At 32.8% G+C, this 20878-nt stretch overlaps 1 protein-coding gene across 1 annotated transcript; it reads right to left on the bottom strand.

The window, feature by feature from the left end:
• Nucleotides 1–1661: 1661 nt before the first annotated feature.
• Nucleotides 1662–4391, bottom strand: LOC126743109 (uncharacterized). The gene is made up of 2 exons (XM_050450070.1): nt 3983–4391; nt 1662–2082 (listed from the first exon to the last, which is right to left on the bottom strand). Exons 1-2 carry the CDS (start codon nt 4324–4326, stop codon nt 1722–1724), a joined length of 705 nt encoding a protein of 234 aa, XP_050306027.1. The 5' UTR covers nt 4327–4391; the 3' UTR covers nt 1662–1721.
• Nucleotides 4392–20878: the final 16487 nt, after the last annotated feature.

The following is a 20878-nucleotide window of genomic DNA, read 5'->3' on the forward strand; positions in this document are numbered from 1 at the left end:
AAATTGAGTTCACAATCGAACGGTAAACTGGTTACACTTGATAACGGTTGGAGATACTTACCAACCGAAACGTCGTGTTACATTAAATAAATAAGACAATGCAAGTCCGACAAGATGTTTTCAAAACAAATTATAATATAATTTTCTGCACAAGTAGTTTAAAACGTAATATTGTATACAGGGTGTTTTAAAACTCAATGTACATACTTAAGGTGGTGATAAATGACTCTTATGTTTTTTAGAATTGAGCACTTAAATTAATTAATACGACTTCATTGCGAATATGCAGGGTGGTTTTGTTATTTTTAGATAAATAAAAAATCTGCCTTTTTTATAACTTTTTTTGCATTTTATTCATACTGTATATACTTTTTATGTATACATGTAAAAATATGTTATACATGCATACAAGTGATGCTTGGAATAAATTAAATCGTTAAAATATAAAAAAATTGCCTAATTTTATAAGACTGCTAATGCTACTATTTCCAATTGAAAGTAATTAAATTAATTTTATTTACAATTAAAAGCTACCTCTTTTTTTATGAAGTACTATAGACCTTTTGTTATATATATATTTTATATTAAATACATTATCCAGATTTACATCATTGATACCAAAATGTGCTGGATCACTATCTTTCGGGACATACATTCCTCGTAAATTTACATGGTGATCTAGCAGAAAACCAGGCAAAAATTTTATAAAGAGTCCAAATAAACAGCATTATTTAAGTGTTGCTGAAATACACAAATACCGAATGAAGAATTATTTATTAATGCAATAATTCAATTGCACGATAATACGATAATTCAATTATCGTATTGTCGTAATGATGTAATTTGACAGTTTTTGCAAATCCATGTTTGGTCCCATTCTCATGTATCTTAATTCATTTTAATCTTTTAACCTTGTCTGAGGCACTAGATCTATAAGATATATTGACGGAACCCCTTAATTTTTTATCCCTGATGATGGATATGTTATTTGTTGTTATAGATATGTTGTTATGATATGTTATTTACCTATTAACTCCACTGTAAGAATAGACTACTTCTTCAATTTTGAAATGTTTATATTTTATATAAAAGTTTTTTAACGATATTCTAGAAATATTTAAATAGACTTTGGATTCCACAAAGTTTCTTAAAATTCTTTCCAACTTAGCATTCCTAGAATTTTCTAAATATTTTAAGTGTATATTTCTTTAATATTCCTAGTAACTACAAGAACCTGTCGATAGATGCATCCAGCTTTTATTGTTCCAATTTACTCTAACTTAAAGTCCTATTTTTAACGTTAGTATAATTATCAAAAACTAATGGCTTTTATATTTTGTAAAAATGTTATTAAATGAATTAAATAAATAGATTAAAAAAACAATTTGATATAAAATTGTATACTGTTTCGATATTAATAAAGCACAACAAATATTGAGCTTCAATATTCTCAAAACAATTTTGTTTCCTTATTGAAAAGTAAACATAAAATTCAATATGTGCCTGTGATTAATGATCTCGAACGAAATAACTCGCTTTAATAATAAAATAACGAATAAAATCCAAGAAAAGCCAAAAGGTAAATAGATAAAAGAGTACACAATATATATGCAGGTATATTTATTAAGCTGCGCGATGCACGTATTACTGAAACATTCGAGGCTTTTATCAAATATGATGACTTTTTTTTTATTTCGTTTATGTACATCAGATAATATTTATTAAGGCTTACAAACACAATTGTTTTCATTATCAGGTTCAGCTCCTCCCTCCCAAGTTATAGGGTTAACCCTATTTTCTAAACTTCGCGGATGATCCGGAGGCCACGGTCGGTAAACAGTCTCTGTGGCAATCCCGCATTTTATTTTCACAGGTTTTATTAAAGGCCACTTTTGCACTTTATAAGCTTGGGTGTCGTATTTAATATAATCAGCTTTGGCGATTGACGTTGTCGGTCTTCTTGGATCCAATACATCGCACACCCATTCTTCTTGCTTCTCATCAGTGAGGTGGTTTCTTGTTGTTAAGTTGCCAAAAGGGTTTAAGTATTCTTCGGTTGGTTCGTATTTAAGTAAGCGAAATCTTAGAATAGAAAAATACATTAGGTAAGTGACTTAGTAATTACTATCAATGCTCGGCATATATGTAAGTGCCTCAAATTCAATTAAATAGAATGATAGTGAATAAAGAAATGATGAAAATGAAAAAAATTAACGAGAAAGTGATAAGGATAAAAAGATTTTAATAGAGACCTGATTAAGTTCATTTTTGTGCAACCCTTAAAAATGTTCTCTTAGTATCAGACAGACAAAAAATTACAGCGGCACAATAAGGTCAGTCTGGTCAGTCTTTCATACCCTATTGAAATATTTTCATGTCAAGACGTTCGCGTGCACCATCACGTCGTTGACACGCAACATCTTTAAGCAGTTGTATTGTTAATGCTATCTTTGATACATAATTTGATAACATATAACGTGATTAGTTCCAATGGTTGTCTATTAAAAAATATGTGTACAGATGTCATCCCATCAGTACCAGCAGTAAAATGGAAGCCGTTGCTTGGAACCAATTTATTTATCCTGAGCAGTCGTATAGATTTAAGACGTTTATAAATCAACTAATATATTATATTTTTTATATAAAACGCACTGTACGGCGTTGTCAATTTTAGTTGCTGGCAATTAATTGGCCAATAGCTTCAAATACATTTTTAATAGGCTTTTATTGAAACAAGGAAGTTTTATGGCTTAAAAGTCGTGTTTGATAAAAACAAAAACTTTTAATACATTCGTCTTTAAAATCTCTACTTAGAAAAATAAAAAGCAGAAATTTGTGTATCAAAGATAGCAGTAACAACCATACTGACTAAAGATGTTGCGCGCCAACGCCCTAAGAGCACACCACTAGCGATGCTTCTATAACGTTTAGTGGTTACATTAAAATTTTAAAAAAACTTTGTTAAATTTTTAAAAAAATGTCCAGCAAATTTTGGTGAAGAAATAGCAAAAATACCACTTTTGAAAGGCGATTTTTATAACACTAAGGGGTCATTCTATATAATTGTAATATAGACATTTATTTTTTTATCATCAGAAGGCAAATAAAAATGTTAAGAAGTTCGTATCTCTTCAAGCTTTTAACTCAATACATTGCAATTTCTATAGATCTTCTTAAAGTATATTAAAAGAGAATTATAGTTTTCTGAAATCCCATCCATTGAACTTATTGAAGGTCATACTAAAATTTACGTAAAGATTGCCAATGATTTAAACCGAATTTCAAAAACCATGACCGATGACCAAAATACTGGACCCTTAAACAAGTAAACCTTGGAGCTTTGGGCCAACCCATATATAAATAGAATGAATATAGGGCTGGACATAGGACTACACCTACTGTTTATGCCTGGAAGTGAAAAATAGAAAAAAGTTTTTTAAAAGTTTTTAGATAAATAAAAATTTGTGTTTCATAATTTTATTTATTCTCTAAATTTGTGTCTTGATAAAGCGAATAAGACCTTCATATCATCGTATATCTCTCAAAGACTTGCATTTTTGCCTGCAAGTACCTGAAAAACTTACAATTCCACATAATAATTGAACAACAATATAATAACTCATCTAGAAAGAACTAAAAGCTAAATACTTTTAAAATCTGAATAATTGAACCCATTTTTCTTTAAAATGCGATTCATGTTGCACACCAATCAGAAGGCACCAAACGACGATAAGAAGCAATAATAGTATTTTTAAATTGAAACAAAGACAACTACATAGACAGTATTCTAACCAAAGATTTTACATATCATTACAGTCTCAAGCATTGATGAACCCTTATTCCTCACCAGGTAAGGCCAATATAAATACAAGTATCGGCCTTCTACACATTAGTTATTAATTAGACGTACGACTTATAAGGAGCTATTTATTTTAGTAATTAATTAGTAATTATTAAAACAACTAAAAATCAATCTTTTTACCTCATAACTCTATTAATAGTCCCAGGTATCCACCTTGGAAAATACTGATAAGCCAAATCATAAGTGGTGACAAAATTATCAAAATAGTTTGGTCCTTCATCACTTTTCCCGCCCGAGTCTATATTATCCCCATGCTCTGACTTAATTTGAATCCTATTTCTTAAATCCTCGTTTTCTGCTTTATCTATAGCTTTTTTAGGAGTAAAATCGTAGTTGTAGATGCTCACATGATTGTATCGATTCTTTTTGTAGCTCCCCACACGTTCTTCCAACCAGTTGCCTACGAGGACTCCATTTGAATAATAAGTCGCCTTATCGCAAGAACAACGGGAAGATGGCTTCATAATTCACGAAAAAAAAGGCAATTAAATAAACAATAATTATTTAATTTTGACGATTGCTAAAAGTCATTGATATTTGTCAGTAATATACAGGGTGACTTTGGAATCATCCTAAAGGACAAACTGTGGATGTAACATTAGTGGTCCGATTAACATTTCTGCGTTGTCAGTTATTTTTTTATGCTTCTTCCTTGTACATCTTTATTTGAAAGTTTTTAAGTTTTGTAGACAACGGAATTCAATTGTATGATAAAATCTCGAATACAATGAAAGATCTATTCTTTAAATCAGAATGTAGAATATTTTCTATTTAATTTAGGTCTCTTTCCAATACCATTTGTAGCCAGAATTCACTACTATTCTGCATCTATGCCACTTTGCATTTATTAAGTAATGTTTTAATTTATTTAGATTTTTGTGGCATTATTATTAAAGTTATTAATATTGTTTTTAAGCAAGTAAAAACCTATTCAGGCCTCTTATTTGTTTGAAAGTTTCCGCACAATATGGCAGGTCGGTAGAGTAACAGCCTACTGTGCACATCCCGCAATCTTCTGTACTAATCAAATTTCCTTAGATATTACTCAATCCAGGATGCTATTTCTTCAGCTGAGAGTACTAATAGTTATGTAATGACTTTTGTTAAGTGCTACGCGATTTTGGAACTACTACGAAATTTTCGTGCTGCGTCATTTCTTCTAAACCTGTTTTTTGACCCGAAATTATAAGGCACTGCTTTTTAAATTATTCAATGACACGGCACAATAAATTATTATTCCACACTTGTAATAATAAATAGGGGGCTTACTTTATTATTATCTGCAAAGAGAATAGTGCTGTATATTTATATTTGTAGTATGGTGGAAAATTACTTGTTAAATTTATTAAATGATTTCTGCTACTTTAGCACAGTTTCGACTACTAGTAGGTCTTGATGTTTTATCTCTGATTAAATATTTCTCTTTTTTAATAAATTAATTTTAATTCTGAAAGTTCTGAAGTGGTCAGTGTGTGGAAATCGTACGTCGATTATTTATGTATTAATTTATTTAAAGTACTAACAATCAATAAATCGATAACTTTTTGCAAACTCTACCGATCTTCTGTATTATAACACAAATCCTAATATTTGGTATGCTTTCATGTATGCTCTGGTAAATTGAAATCCCAGATGGTATGTTACAACTCGATAACTTCAAAATCACAAAAGGACATATGCTAACATATTCCTAATCTAAGAATATTAAGCTTTTTTAACTTTAACTTTTAACTCTATTGCGTCAATCACAAATAAATGTAATATAACTGATCGGTCACCAATTTAGGACTCACAGTCTAAGTAATGTCTATATAATGAGTTTATGATTAGGATTATATTACTTGGAGCTATTAAATGCTATATTTATTTTTTCTTAATACTTGTAATGGTTAATATACAGGGTGTTCCGTTGACCATGTTACAAACTTCTAGGGCAGATAGAAAACGTCAAAAGAAAAACAAAAATTCATATAAACATGGGTCCGGAAAAGCTTCCTCAGGGAGCTGAAGCTCTTTGAAAATAACCTTTAAATACTAGTTTTTTTGAATGCTCCGGAACTACTTTAGCTAGCGCAACCAATTTTGGGAGGTAAATTATTGTTGGTACGTTTATTCTTTTGAACCTACTAAATAAAAAAAATATTTACAAGGGGGGTACCCCTGATTCTGAAATTGCTGGTAAATTTAGGCCCATTTCTTAAAGACTTTAATTTCTGCCCGTTTGGGCATTAGATTATGATGTTCTTATGCTTTTTACATAAAAAGATGCTCTTAGTAAAAGTCGGTAAATGATAAATATCACCGTTTTTGTGAAAATTGACGAAAAGCAAGTTATGAGATACAAAAATGAATTACCTATTATTATTAATAAACAATTAAAAAAAAATCTGGCGTAAATAAAAAATAAATGTTTAAAAAAAGTTAAGGTAGCCACTTTATTAAATTGGTACTCAAATTAATTAACTGTCGCTTTAATTACCTTGAGGCATAAAATGTTTAAATGATTCTAAGTGTAATAAAAAACCAACAAATTAACAATTTTAGAAACGTAAACAAATTTTATTAAAGATTGGTATTACAAAAATAAACTTAAAATATTAATTGTTCAAAATGCCGGCCGCCACGATCGATACATTTATTGTATCTACCATAGATGTAAATAGCTCCGTGCGGAGCTATTTACATCTGTGGTATCTACCTACGTACCATATTAAGGTTGACGTGGTTAAAAATATCAGGCGTGGTTTGGATTACTTGAGCAGCTGCGGAAATTCTGGTCACCAGGTCTTCTTCTGACTCGACTGGAGTTTCATATACGAGACTTTTCATATGCTTCCAAAGAAAAAATCTAAGGGTGTCAAATCTGGTGAGCGCGCTGGCCAGGTGACGGCCAATCCAGCGCCTTCGAAAATTTTCATTTATAAACTCGCGGACAATAAGTGAAAAATGAGCTGGCGCTCCATCGTGTTGTAGCCATAAGTTCTGTCGTATATTTAGGGGCAGATCATCTAATAGTTCTGGCAGTACATTTCTTAAAAAATTTAAATAAATATTTCCCGTTATACGATGAGGCAACATAATTGGACCATTTAAGCGTTCTCCAACAATGCCGGTCCACACATTGACCGAAAACTTATGTTGATAGCTCCTAAAATGAATACCATAAGGGTTTTTCTCACTCCACACATGATTATTCTTAGAATTAAAAATGCATTCTTTTGTAAATAAAGCCTCGTCAGTAAAAAAAACATATTTTGGAAACTGAGGTTCTTTTGTACACCGGTCAAGAAACCACTAGCAAAAATTCACGCGGGGCATAAAATCATTGGGTCCTAAGGATTGCACCTTTTGCAGGTGGTAGGGCCGAAGAAGCTGTTCCTTAACAACTTTCCATACCCTAACATGACTTACATGCATCGCATCAGCTACTGCTCGAGTACTTACTGAAGGTTTATCTTCAAATCGCTGAAGCACTTCTTCCTCAAAATCCGTGATTCGGATGCTCCTTTGCGCGCCATTATCTTGGCGTTTTATTTTAACGGAGCCAGTCTCCCTGAGCCGTTGATTGACCCTTTCAAAAAGTGTGTGAGCTGGGATTCGCCTTTCGGGAAACCGCTCTTCATATTCGAGTCGAGAATATGTCGTCGAATTCTTCAGTCGAGAAGCAGCTCTACCATTACATCGAACTTCTCCATAAATTAAAAGCATATCGGCGTATTCAGCAAAAGTGTAGTATTTTATTACTTAACCATAATAAAAAGGGAATTAATATCATGTAAAAAATACTGACAGTGATAAATTTAAAAAATACTGACAGCATTATTATTATTATTAAAATAATTAATTCAGATGCTGTATCTTAGTTTGGTCTTAGTCAATTTCCACAAAAACGGTGATATTTACCGACTTTTACTAAGAGCAACTTTTTTTATGTAAAAAGCATAAGAACATCATAATCTAATGCCCAAACGGGCAGAAATTAAAGTCTTAAAGAAATGGGCCTAAATTTACCAAATATCCCCCTGATTCTAAAGCCCCTGGTAATTTTTTTTTTTAATTTAATAGGTTAAAAAGAATAAACGTACTAACAATAATTTACCTCCCAAAATTGGTTGCGGTAGCTAAAGTAGTTCCGAAGCTATTAAAAAAACTAGTTTTTAAAGGTTATTTTCAAAGAGCTCTAGCTCCCTGTGGAAGCTTTTCCGGACCCATGTTTATATAAACTTTTGTTTTTCTTTTGACGTTTTCTATCTGCCCTAGAAGTTTGTAACATGATCAACGGAACACCCTGTATATAACGAATAAAAAAATAACCAAATGATCAGCATAAAGTATTTTCAAAATTGCAATTTGTATAAATGAAATAAGCGTTGAGAGAGTCTGGGTTTGCTCAATACGCCAATGTGATGCTAGTGCATGTTTTCGTAAATAGCTGTGTATAAAGAACTAGGTCAAATAATTCTGAGCCTTATTTATTAAAATATGCTTATATTTGAATATATTTATCATTTAGGTAAGTAGTGGTGCTAAAAATCATATACATGAATAAACTTTTTACACCAGCCTTTCCGTGTTAAATGCGGCCTAAAGGTATAAAATAAAATGCAGCTGTTACCACTTACCACTTCGGGTTTGACCCGGGACCCGTATCAATGTTTTAGAGTAATGATCCCCTCATTCACCCCGTTCGCCGTGATAAATAGTTTACGGGTTTTAGGGCCGAAACTTTACCCAGCGATTTAAATTCGTGGAAGCTTTTACAGTAAATAAAATTCGCAGAAAAAAAATTAATTTAGCGACCCAAAGTGGAAAATTTTTTGGGGTAATTTATAAGTCAACTTCTGTCAGGATTGATAAGAGAAAAGTTTATTTATTTATATAGATATTAGTATTACATATTTAGACCTATATATATATATATGAGGCTCCATATAAAATGCTAAATGACTACATTTGAATAGGCTGTAGCTGTATATAGGTGTCTCTTTGCATTAAAAGAGTAATTTGCTTAATATATTCTTCTTTTCTTTCTTTTTTTTTCTCGTCAAGCAATATTTTTATAAAAGACCTATATTACAAAAGATAATATTAGAAGTTGCGCATGGCTATCTAAAATTTTACTATTCATTGAGACAGCAGAGAACATATTGAAACTGAGATATTGATCTTGACCCTTGTTACATAAAATTGCTATTATGTGTATTAAAAATATGATGGTTAATAAAGTTCCACAATACTTTAATTTTCCATTCATACGTGATGGATGTAATTTATTAGGCTAAGCCCGCTCACCCCGTCATCCCCTGATCCGAACTCTTTTGTCTATAGAAAGATTACGTAAAATTGTAATAGTAAATTATTTTAAATCGTAAATAGAGAAAGTATATCAAATTAATAAATTGTAAATGTACATATACCCAGTAAGGCATAAAAGGAAGGTAAGAGAGGTTCTGCAGCTTTATCAACAATATATATACGTGCGTTTAGTTGCACTGCTAATTCGCTTCTCGCCCGTAGTCGTACCAAAGTCTATAGATTTCAACGTTAGACTGTGGTCGTACTGTCCACACATATTTTTGGCGGTGTTTTTTCTTAATCTGTCTTTTCTTCTCTCTCGCACAGGTAAAGTATGTTGTTTGAATATTTTCGAATAAGAATTAATACGGTTGAGGATTGATGAGAAGAAAGTAAAATAGGTAATGGAATACAAACGCAGGTCGAGAAGAAAATGTAGGTAGTTGTTAGTAGTAACTAATGAAATATGGACCTAACGTTCTATTTTACTATATGCTAAATATTAAATTATTTATTTGTAATAGATTCATAGTTCAATTTAAACAAATAGAATTAAACTCAGCGCGACTAACGAAAGTAATGAACAGGTATGCAACTCTCACTCTTACATACTCCTTTAGAATTAATAAATGGTCTCAAGCAAAGCTGTAAAATATTAATAGACACATAAGATCAAAAATTACAGCTTACAGGGAGCACCAACCTCAATCATCCAAGCATGCATGGAGTAGTGCTATTACGAGAAGAAAGGGGAAGAGGAATTTTTGACTTAATTCCACTATGTGTCCAATAAACCAAATCTCTACGAAAGTACTTCGCACTTATACCTTTAAACCTGTGACTGTAAGTGTAAGTGACTTACATTTTCCAAATATATTGAAAGATGAAGGGAAAAAAGATCCCTTCAACATGGTACTTCTTATAAGATTTTAGACCAATTTTCAGAGAGATGCTGTTGACAGAGCTGCATCACTGCAATGAATGAAGCATAGTGTAATCATCCCTGAAATAGAAGAATTTACGATAAGCATCCAAAATAATGGTGTCGGTACTAGAGACCATCGAAAATTTATAATGAAAAAAAAAACATAAACACGGAGAAACGCAGAAAGTGCAATAAAAACTCTAAAATAATATAACATATTATCGCTGCCTACCAAGGCTTAGCCAACAAACCTGGAGAGACATAGTGTAGTTGCAGTCATATTATACAAGAAACTAGTTGAACTATACAATGTTGCACAAGAAAATAAGACGCCATACTAGAAAATCCAACCTGCTACACTAGTAGAAAATGATGAGGTCAAAGTATATATTAAGACAAAGCATTGCAAATAGATAGAACTGTTAGCAACTTAAAATACTAGGCATTACTATAGTTAGTACGATAGTAAGCATTACAAAAAAAACAAAATATCCTACTTTAAAGATATAGCAGTACCGAATAATAACAATTTAGACATAAGAGCTACAGAAAAAGTTAATAAATATTTACCGCTGTGTCACGAAGTCAAAGGGTTGTGAAATCTGGAGAACCTTCATCATCATGAATATCACCTAGGCAGTTGCATTTATGAATGCAAGCCTCAGTGACGGGGCAGAGTTGTTTTTATGATAGTGAGTCATTTGGAGTTTGAGGGAGATCCTTTAACGCCTTTTTTATTTAAAAAAATATAGCCTTAGTGAGGTCTATATTTCTTTTCAGATGTAGACTTTGTATCGGCGCGCGATTTGCAGCCTATTGCTGAAGATATAGAACAGAACAGTGAGGTCCAGGTGTCCATTGACAAAGAGTTTCAAGCCTTGCGAGGAGATGAAGATGTTTCTTCAACGCTGTTCGCGCCCTCGTTGCATGGTGATATTGCTAGTCGCTGGGATGTGATCCTGTGAAAAGGAATGGATTTAGAAAATCGCAAAACATTAATAGCAAAATATGCTCCGCCGCAAAAATGCCAAAATATTCTTCCTCCCAATCTTAACCCACATGTTAAAGCAGCTTTATCTGAATCAAATGTAAGGAGAGGCGCTCGCCTTGTCAGTCTACAAAAGCAGGTGGAGGCGGGTATTGCTGCTGTGGGCAAAGTTCTTTCAATCCTTTACGAGAGAGGTGAGGAGGCGGATAAGGAGAATATCCTAGTCCTTGGCGATGTAGGACGTCTCCTAGCTGATGTCCATTTTCAAGAAACCATGTCCCGTCGAGATTTGGTTTTATTAAATATTAACAAAGATTTAAAAGATACTCTTTCCAACTCCCCGCCAGACGAGTGGCTTTTTGGGGGTAACCTAGAGGAGGTCATTAAGACAAAAAAGGCAATTGATGTTTCGAGTCAACAGCTAAAATCGAAGAAAGTGGTTAGGAAACCTCTTCAACCTTTGAGGACCCAGCATTTAAACTCTGTCCGTCCACTCAGATCGTCGATCAGGGGAACATATCATATGGAACGGGCTTCCACCTCACATATTTCCCGACGCATACAACCTGCAGCGATTCAAGATAAATGCCCACAAATATCTTCGCGCAAGCACCACTCCAAGAGTGACAGAGGACTTTCCTCTTGTGCTTGTGTTTACCATAAAAAAAAAAATATCGGAGTGGACAGCAGCCTCGATAAGCTCCCCGTCAAAAAGTCCAATCCCAGTTCAGGAGGAAACCAGATCAGTGGCAGAGCAGGGACAGGCGCCTATAGAGGTAAATAAATATGCTAGCCGTTTGAAATTTTTCATAAATAGATGGCGGCATATTATTACTAATGATAAAGTGATTTTATCATGGTTGAAGGGTTATTCAATCCTATTTCTTAGTGTACCCAAACAAGTTTTTTCTGGTACTGAAGATCAGTGGTCTAGTTCTGAAAAGCTCTTAATTAAAAAATCTGTTAATGACCTTTTGTTATCGGGAGCAATAAGTTGCGTATCCCCATGTGTGGGTCAATATGTATCAAAAATTGTTCTGGTTCCAAAGCCGGATGGGTCTTATAGGCTTGTGTTAAATTTGAAGAAATTTAATTCTTTTCTAAAAACAAAACATTTTAAAATTGAGGACAGGAAAACTGTCGCTAGTATGATCCAGCCTAATTGTTTTTTAGCTACGGTAGACCTTAAGGACGCATACTTACTTGTGCCGATAAAAGAAGGCCATAGAAAATAGTTAAGATTTTTCTTTGATGGTTGTCTATACCAGTATAATGCCTTGGCCTTTCGTGTTTACCAAGTTAATGAAACCGATTTTATCAGTTTTAAGAGCAAATGGATATAGCTCTGTAATCTATTTGGATGATTTTTTATTGTTGGGTAATACCTTTGAGGAATGTGTTAATAATGTTCGAGCTACTATTAAATTATTGGAGCATCTCGGTTTTATTATAAATTATAAAAAATGCTCGTTAACGCCATCCCAACAATGTAGTTATTTGGGTTTTTATTATAATTCCTGTTCTATGTCTTTGTGCCCTATAAATAAAAAACGACAAATTTTAATGAAATATATTCAGAAGTTTATGCAGAAAAAGTCTTGTAAGATAAGGCAGTTTTCCCAACTAATAGGAAAACTAGTCGCAGTTTGTCCGGGGGTTAAATACGGGTTTCTTTATACAAAGGTGTTAGAACGTGTTAAGTTTTTGGCCCTTAAAAAATCAAGGGGTAATTATAACTCTTATATGATTATTCCTGGTTCTGGGATAAAAGAGTTAGATTGGTGGTTAAATCACTTACTAAAGGCGTCTAACTCTATCCGAGTCAATTCATTTTGTTTAGAAATTTTCTCTGACGCATCCTTGACAGGTTGGGGCATTTATCAAAAGGATGTTTTAAGCAGCTATGGTCTTTGGTCGGAGTCTGTAGTCCACTTCCACATAAACTATTTAGAGTTGTTGGCGTTATTTTTTGGATTAAGATGTTACGCAAAACATCTTAAAAATTGTAATATTTTATGTAGGGTGGATAATGTTATGGCCTTGGCTTATGTTAATCGTATGGGAAGTGTTCAGCACCCTAAGTTAAATGCTCTGGCTAGGCAAATATGGCAATGATGTGAGCAGAGGAATATTTTTATTCGTGCGGCATACATCCCTTCACGTGATAATGTCGAGGCCGATATGGCCTCTCGACAATTAAAAATAGAAACTGAATGGAGCCTGTCTGATATCGCTTTTCGAAAAAACTTTTGGTTTTCCATCAATCGACCTTTTCGCTAGTAGGATAAATAGAAAGTGCAAAAGGTTCGTTTCTTGGTTGAGAGATCCAGAGGCTATCATTGTAGATGCCTTCACAAATTGTTGGCATGACCATAATTTTTATGCGTTCCCGCCTTTTTCATTGCTGCCAAATGTCTTGCAAAAGATTGTTTGTGATAAGGCGGAAGGTATTGTTGTCGCACCCCTCTGGATCTCTCAGCCATGGAATCCTCTATTTTTATTCTTGCTAGTTGGAAAAACCTTAGTTTTCACACCTTCTAACAAGTTGATGTCTTTTAACAGAATTCCCCACCCATTATCCAAAGACCTTTCCCTGGTGGTCGGGAGGTTGTCGTGGAAGCGCTTAGGATGAGGATGGTTCCACATCAGTCCATGGATATTTGTGTTTCTTCTGTTACGGGGGCAACACTAAAATAATATTCGTCCGCATTAAAAACTTGGTGGGAGTTCTGCCAGTTAAAGGGATGGGATCCATACGTGGTAACGGTAGCGAACGTTTTAGTTTTTTTGTCTGAACAGTTTGATAAAGGAGCGTCCTTTAGCCTCTTAAATACGTATAGATCAGCCATTGCACAAATTGCTGATCCTGGTTTAGGTCAGGATTTTTGTTTGAAACGATTTTTTAAAGGGGTTTTTGGTCTTAGACCAGCCCTTCCAAAATATCAGTTTTCTTGGGATCCTTCGCAAGTTTTGAGTTATGTCCGTAATTTGGATATAGATTTAATTTCTTTGGAGGATCTTTCGAAAAAATGTTGCATTCTTTTAGCGTTAGCTACGGGCCAGCGTATTCAGACCTTATTTAGTATAGAACTTTCTAATATTGAAATTTCTATCAATCAAATTAATAATAAAATTCTGTCTCGTTTAAAAACCTTTTCTTATAACAGGCACCAGCCTATTCTGATTATTCAATTTTTTGACAGTGATCCTAATGTTTGTGTGGCAAAAACAATGATTTCTTATCTGGAAAGAACCCGCGTTTTGAGAAGATCGTGTCAACAGTTATTCATCACTTTTAAAAAACCCTACCATAGGGCTACAAGACAGACATTAGGAAGGTGGTTAAAATGTATTATGAAATCTAGTGGTATAGATACTAACACCTTTTCCGCGCATAGCACCCGTCATGCGGCTACTTTAGCCGCAGCTAGAAAGGGTGTTAGTTTCGATACCATAAGATTAGCCGCGGGATGGTCTGAACAGTCAAGAGCATTCGCTATGTTTTATAGCAGATCATTAGCTCCTGAGGGCTCGTTTGCTAGGGCGGTTTTGAGCTCATAAGTTTTTCGTTATCTTAAGATTACATGTTGTTTTTGTTATATACGTTTAGTTCTTTGGCTTTGTTTCGGTTTATCCATTCCTTTAGTGGATTATTATTTAATGTTCAAGAAATAAATATTTATGTTTTGTAAACGATTGTTGCAAACTTCTTTAAATATCAACATGACAATTATTTATGAGACGAGACCGACTATAATCAGAAGATTAAACGAACTTACCTAAGTGATGTTTGATCTTGATTATAGGAAGGTCTCGTCGAAGTAAATAAGTTCCACCCTACCCAGTAGGTGTTTTTCCCGGGGATTTGCAACACGTAAGAAGCTTTCAAAATGACTGAGGAACTGATCGATAGGTAGAGATGCATATAGCATGCGGGAAGAGGGGGAGTTTTTTGTTTGCTTTGAATTAAGTGGTGGATATCGGTGCTTCGCGCAGATACTACATGACAATTATTTACTTCGACGAGACCTTCCTATAATCAAGATCAAACAAATCAAAAGTTCGGTTAATCTTCTGAATAGAATATCAAACACAGTATTAGAGGCATTTTTTATTTTATGTATTTAGAGAATTATTTAAAAAGAACTATATATTCCAAGATTTGAAATATGCTCCAACAAAAAACACGATCAAACATCCCCTAAAGCAAAAAAGAACCTAAAACGTTTACATACCAATGTCGTAAATTCTTAGCTTATTTGTCCCTTTAGGGCGAACATCCTATTAATATTGATTCGTTGTGGTATGCAGATCGCCCCGAAGTTAGATATTTAAACTAAATAGGACAGATGTGGCATTCAAAAGGGATTCTCTACTCATGTAACTGGTTAAAGGGTGCATGTTTAAACGCCTTGAGTCAGATACAGTTGATTAATATCTCGGGCACATGTTAACATTTGACTACCCCTATTTATTCGAGGGTGAGAAGTAGAGCGCGGTTTGTTATTAAATTATGAACTAATAAACCAATTGTAATGTTAATGATTAAGATTTTTTTAATTTGTATTATTTATATTAATAGACATAATTATTATATGTGTCATGCACTTATAGGATATAATTTACTCTAGACGGAATGAACTAATTTTAAAATAAGTGAGTTTTTTCAATTAGTAATAATTGTGGGTGATGTATTTATTTGTATTGTATACTTTCTACTCTTATAGCCAAAGAGACTTGGCATATCAACAAACAAAAATTAGCCGTAGTAAAGTCGTACATTAGCATTCATGGTTTTACTAAAGCATTGATAGATCCAATAAGTAAATTTCCAATGTTACTTATCAGGTTCTCTTTATGAATTAAGTACTAAATATTTGTAATATTTTTATATAAAATAGTTCCCTACGACTAAACCCCATTTACAGTTACGGAATCAATCATCACCACTATACAGGGTGCCTCCGATTAAGTCGGCACTATTGGTATCTTTATTAATATTTAAGATACAGGGTCAGTTAAATTAGCAAACTAGTAGGATTTTTTCTGTTGGTTAAAATGGTGAAAACGGAAAAATCACTAAAAAAAATAATAATTTTCTTAATAAAAAAGTTTATTTACGCTAATAGCCTAAACCTAAAAATAACAAAGTTATAGCTATATTAATAATTTTGTCAAATTTAGGCAAGTTGGCTTTGAGATAAATAACATCAAGTAAAACTACTAATTTACAATAAATGAGCAAAAACATCGTCATTTTATTCAATACATTTCTGAGCACACTTAAGCACACGTCTTGTAGCTTTCAAGATTGATCTTCTATCTATTGATCAAATTATTTGCCTAATATGTGTTTGAAGTTCATCAACGGTTCTGTATTTTTTTTATACACTTCATTTTTTATGTAACCCCAAAAATAAAAATCTAGAGGGGTTAGGTCTGGTGACCTAGGTGGCCAACGAATCGGGCCACGTGTCGCAATCCATTTATCGTCAAACAGTCTATTAAGTAATATTCTTACATCATTTAGTTGATGAGGAGGTGGTCCATCCTGTTGAAAATAGATTTGTTGCCGTCTCTCCAAGTTAACATTATCCAAATAATCTTCCAGCGCTCCAGATAATATGAGATCAACATATCTCCTTCCAGTCAAAGTGCCATCATAAAACACAGGTCCTATTACTTGGCTTCTTATTAAGCGGCACCAAACGTTTATACTAAATTGATTTTGAGGATTTCTGGGATCAGTAAGGAAAAGATTTTCTTGGGACCAATAGTGTACATTTTTACGATTAAACATACCTTTGTTTGAAAAATTAGCTTCGTCGCTCCAAATTATACGGTTTAAAATGTTATCATTAGCTTCATATGCATTACGTAACCAGTTGCAAAAAGCAAGTCTTCTTTCATTATCGCCAGGCAACAATGTTTGTACTGGTCGATACTTACATGGCACAAATTTGTATTTCTTTAAGACCCGCCAAATTGCTACTAAGCTCACACCGTAAGCTCTTGCTAAATCTCTAGTTGAGTTTTCCATATGAGCTTCACAAAATATGCCAAAATAGAAATTTCAACATCCTCGCTTACTATAAATTGGTTCCTTCTAGTTCTTTTAAACACGTTATTGTTACTTCTAAATTTTCTGTAGAGAATTAAAAAGTATCTACGGTTTGGCAAGTTACGAGTCTGGAATCTCTGGCGGTACTCTTCTAGCACTCTGTCACTATTTTTTCGACATACAATAAAAGTAAAAGGCATTTTACTAATTTAGATTTTACAGAAATCACAAACTTTGCTAACATGTAACTGTCAGTATTTCTTTATTTAATAAAATCTCTACGGCTACTGTCATTTTATTGATTTATTTGTTTTGCTCCCAAAAAGTTCAAGGCCAACTTGCCTAAATTTGACAAAATTATTAATATCGCTACAACTTTGTTATTTTAAGGTTTAGGCTATTAGTGTAAATAAACTTTTTTATTAAGAAAATTATTATCCCTTGACTTATGTAAATATATACAGGGGATTCCATTTAACAAAAGTACATTTTTCATATTTTCTCGAAAACGCGATGTTCAATTTTTTTTCTGTTTTCACCATTTTTATCAACACAAAAAATCCTACTAGTTTGCTAATTTAACCGACCCTGTATCTAAAATATTAACAAAGATACCAATAGTGCCGACTTAATCGGAGGCACCCTGTATAAAGAGCAAGGCAGTACTACTTAAAAGACAAAAAAATTGATGCATTAAAATTTGTATTTATTTTTTTTTTAAGATGCATTACTAAAAAAAGCAGCGGTACTTTTAAGAAACGGTTTTTATAATCGAAATGCATTAGTATTTGCTAATTTCACTTACATCATACATACATTTATTTTGTACTTGTTGATATTGGGAAATAAACGTTTTGAATTTGAGTTTAAAAGTTAACATTGTATAGAAGAATTAAGTCGTCTGTCAAATCCTAAAATATGATAATATATTTTACCATTTGATAAAATCGCTTTTGGATGTCTTGTAAAGAGTCGCTGATAGATGCATCTCATTTGAAACTAAAAGTTCTGAAAAAGAAAACTCTAAAAAAAGAAACATCATTTAAAAGTGTGGTTTCATTCAATATTAAAAAAAATCTTCTATACCATATACATATTTTCCTTATATAAAAGGAACTTTACCAAGCGTAATCCAGTTTAATAAATCACAGAACAAAAAAGGATTTGGATTAAAGTAACAGATTGCATAGGCTATGTACATTTTTTAATTTTGCACGGCTTTAATGCTCTTTTAAGCGTGAAGAAAAATATGACAGGCTTAAAGGTTTTCAAAGTATAAAACGAGCTCTAATTTGGAGAAATGCAATCCGGATTAGTCAACTCTTCTATGCGACAGAAATATTGCGAATTTCAAATAATATTTATCTTTCGTTAGGAATTATCAGCGGCTATTCTAAACTTTAAAATTTTAGATCATAATAGGGCTAATTTAACAATTTTAAATACCCGAGCTGCATCCTAATTATAAACCCCATGCAAATGCTCGAATTTCATATGTAGAATTAAAAAAAAATTACAGATACCATAAGAGGAGACATAAAGTATAATAAGAGAAAGATAGAGACGCTGCAATATTAAATTAATTAAAAAAGGGTACTACTTAAATAGTAGTGAAAGAGTTACCAAATTAGCATTAAGAAAAATTTAGAAATATAGCTAGCTTTCAAATAGTACTTTCGTTATAAATTATCATAACTTTTAAAAAACCGAGCTTTAAGTAATAATAGAGCAAATTAACAATTTAAAATACTAAAGCTGCACCCTAAGTATAAACCCGATGCAGATGCTCGAATTTCATCTGCAGGACTAAAAAATTAATCAAGATTCCAGTTGCATTCCCTCTAGAGGGCTAATAATTTACATTTACGACTACTCGAGGGTGTAACCCTGTCTTACAGAGTTACACAGCCTTATTTGTTAAGCTATTAGCTTCACAATAAAGCAGTAAATGTGTGCCTGCGGGAGGGCGGCATCCTGATCAGATTTCTGGGGTTGACAAATTGCACTTTTCGGTTTTGCCGGTCGCATTTTTAACGTTTCCTGGTTTCGGTCTGGGCCCTTTCCGGCGATCGCGAGAGCGAGCTTAAAGTGTGACAGCTCGTGCGTAACTAATTCAATTCAGAAATAGTAGATGTATGTTAGTTATCGATGTTTTTTTAACTATATATATTTTTTCTGTAGTCTCATTAGCTTTACACATTGTATTTTAGCCACGAATTATTTGCATAAATACGTAGGTAAAATCGAGTATCACTGAACTGGTGTAAAAAAATTTGAGGTGATAGTACTCTTAGAAATAGTAAAAAAAGTATAGGACGGAAAATGCATAAAAGAGTTAGAGGCACTGAATCGGTAAATTTAAAAAACGTTTTTTTTTTAATTGTAGGCTTAAAAATTGAGATTTCAGAAAAAAATTTTGACCCTAAGCCAATTTGTTGCACCACGGATTTATTTTTTTTAAATTTGATGCTTTTTCCCAAACAAAAAGGTATTTTTTTCATTTCAGTTACCAAAATTCCTGTAAAAATAATTCATTCATAGTAAATGTTTGGAGTGAGCACCATTCATTTAAATGCAAACATCTGTTCTTCTTCTCCACGATCTGCGTACCTTGTGGAATATCCCTGGTATTGTCCGAAATTGATTGGAACAAGTTAATAATGCGTTTCCGAAGTTGCTCTTAAGTATTAATTGGCACTGAGTAAAAAGTTTTCACGGAAGTGGAATAAGATCTTGCACGCCAAACTTCTAGATAACCACGTCCTATCCAACGTCTCTCAAAAACTTTGATAGGTGAAAAGGTTCAAATTAATTCTTACTGCTAGCGGAAAATGAGCTGGTGCACCATCATGCATAAAATACATAATCTGCCTCTGTGCTACGAGAACTTTCTCCAAAAGTGTTGGTGTGTGTTCGTTTATTATCATAAAATATAAGTAATAAATAAATAAATAATCTTTATTTAGCACTTGGCTAGTTATTGAAAAGTAAAGAATCTTACAAAGCATATTGTTAGTTACTCAAAATAAACAATATTTTATTAATATGTGTCCCTTAAAAATGTACAAACACTTTTATTAAAAATGTTTAAATTATTTTTAAAGAATTTGCAAAAATTAAAGCGACTTTTCCATCCTTATTTACCACAACATATTTATTATTAGATAACTATGACAACATATCAGTAGTATCTTTAGGGATAATACTGAATTCGTTTCAAAAAGACAGATACAGAAGTAGCGACAATATAATTTTTTGGCGTTCTCTCTTTACGTTCTATCTAATATATCCTGTCATTTAGTCTGTCACCTAAAAATTATTTGAGGCATCTGATATTCTTATTAAATTCCTGCTAATTGGAGGACATGGATAAAACCGAGCTGAAGTCAATGTATATTGCTAGTATGTATTTGCCAAAGGCTTCATATATAAATTTCTAAATAAAGTACTTTTTTTGGATTAATTATTAAGAAAATTAGGCTGTGTCAGTAGCTGAAACATAGGAAACCAGCTTAAATATTTTCGAAAAAATAGATGTGACTGTCACAAATTTGTAAATATTTACATCAGACATATTTTTAAAGTAATGGTATTTTCAGGATTTTCTTAATATTTGAGGGAAAAATATTGCCTCAACTTTTAAGGACTCCCTCTTGGAAAGATTATAAAATCATTTATACAATATTTTCGCTAACTTAAATCAATTAAATTCATTCGCTTTTACATAAACATTGAAGAAAAATATGC

This window comes from Anthonomus grandis, chromosome 12, assembly GCF_022605725.1.
Source record: "Anthonomus grandis grandis chromosome 12, icAntGran1.3, whole genome shotgun sequence".
NCBI lineage: Eukaryota > Metazoa > Arthropoda > Insecta > Coleoptera > Curculionidae > Anthonomus > Anthonomus grandis.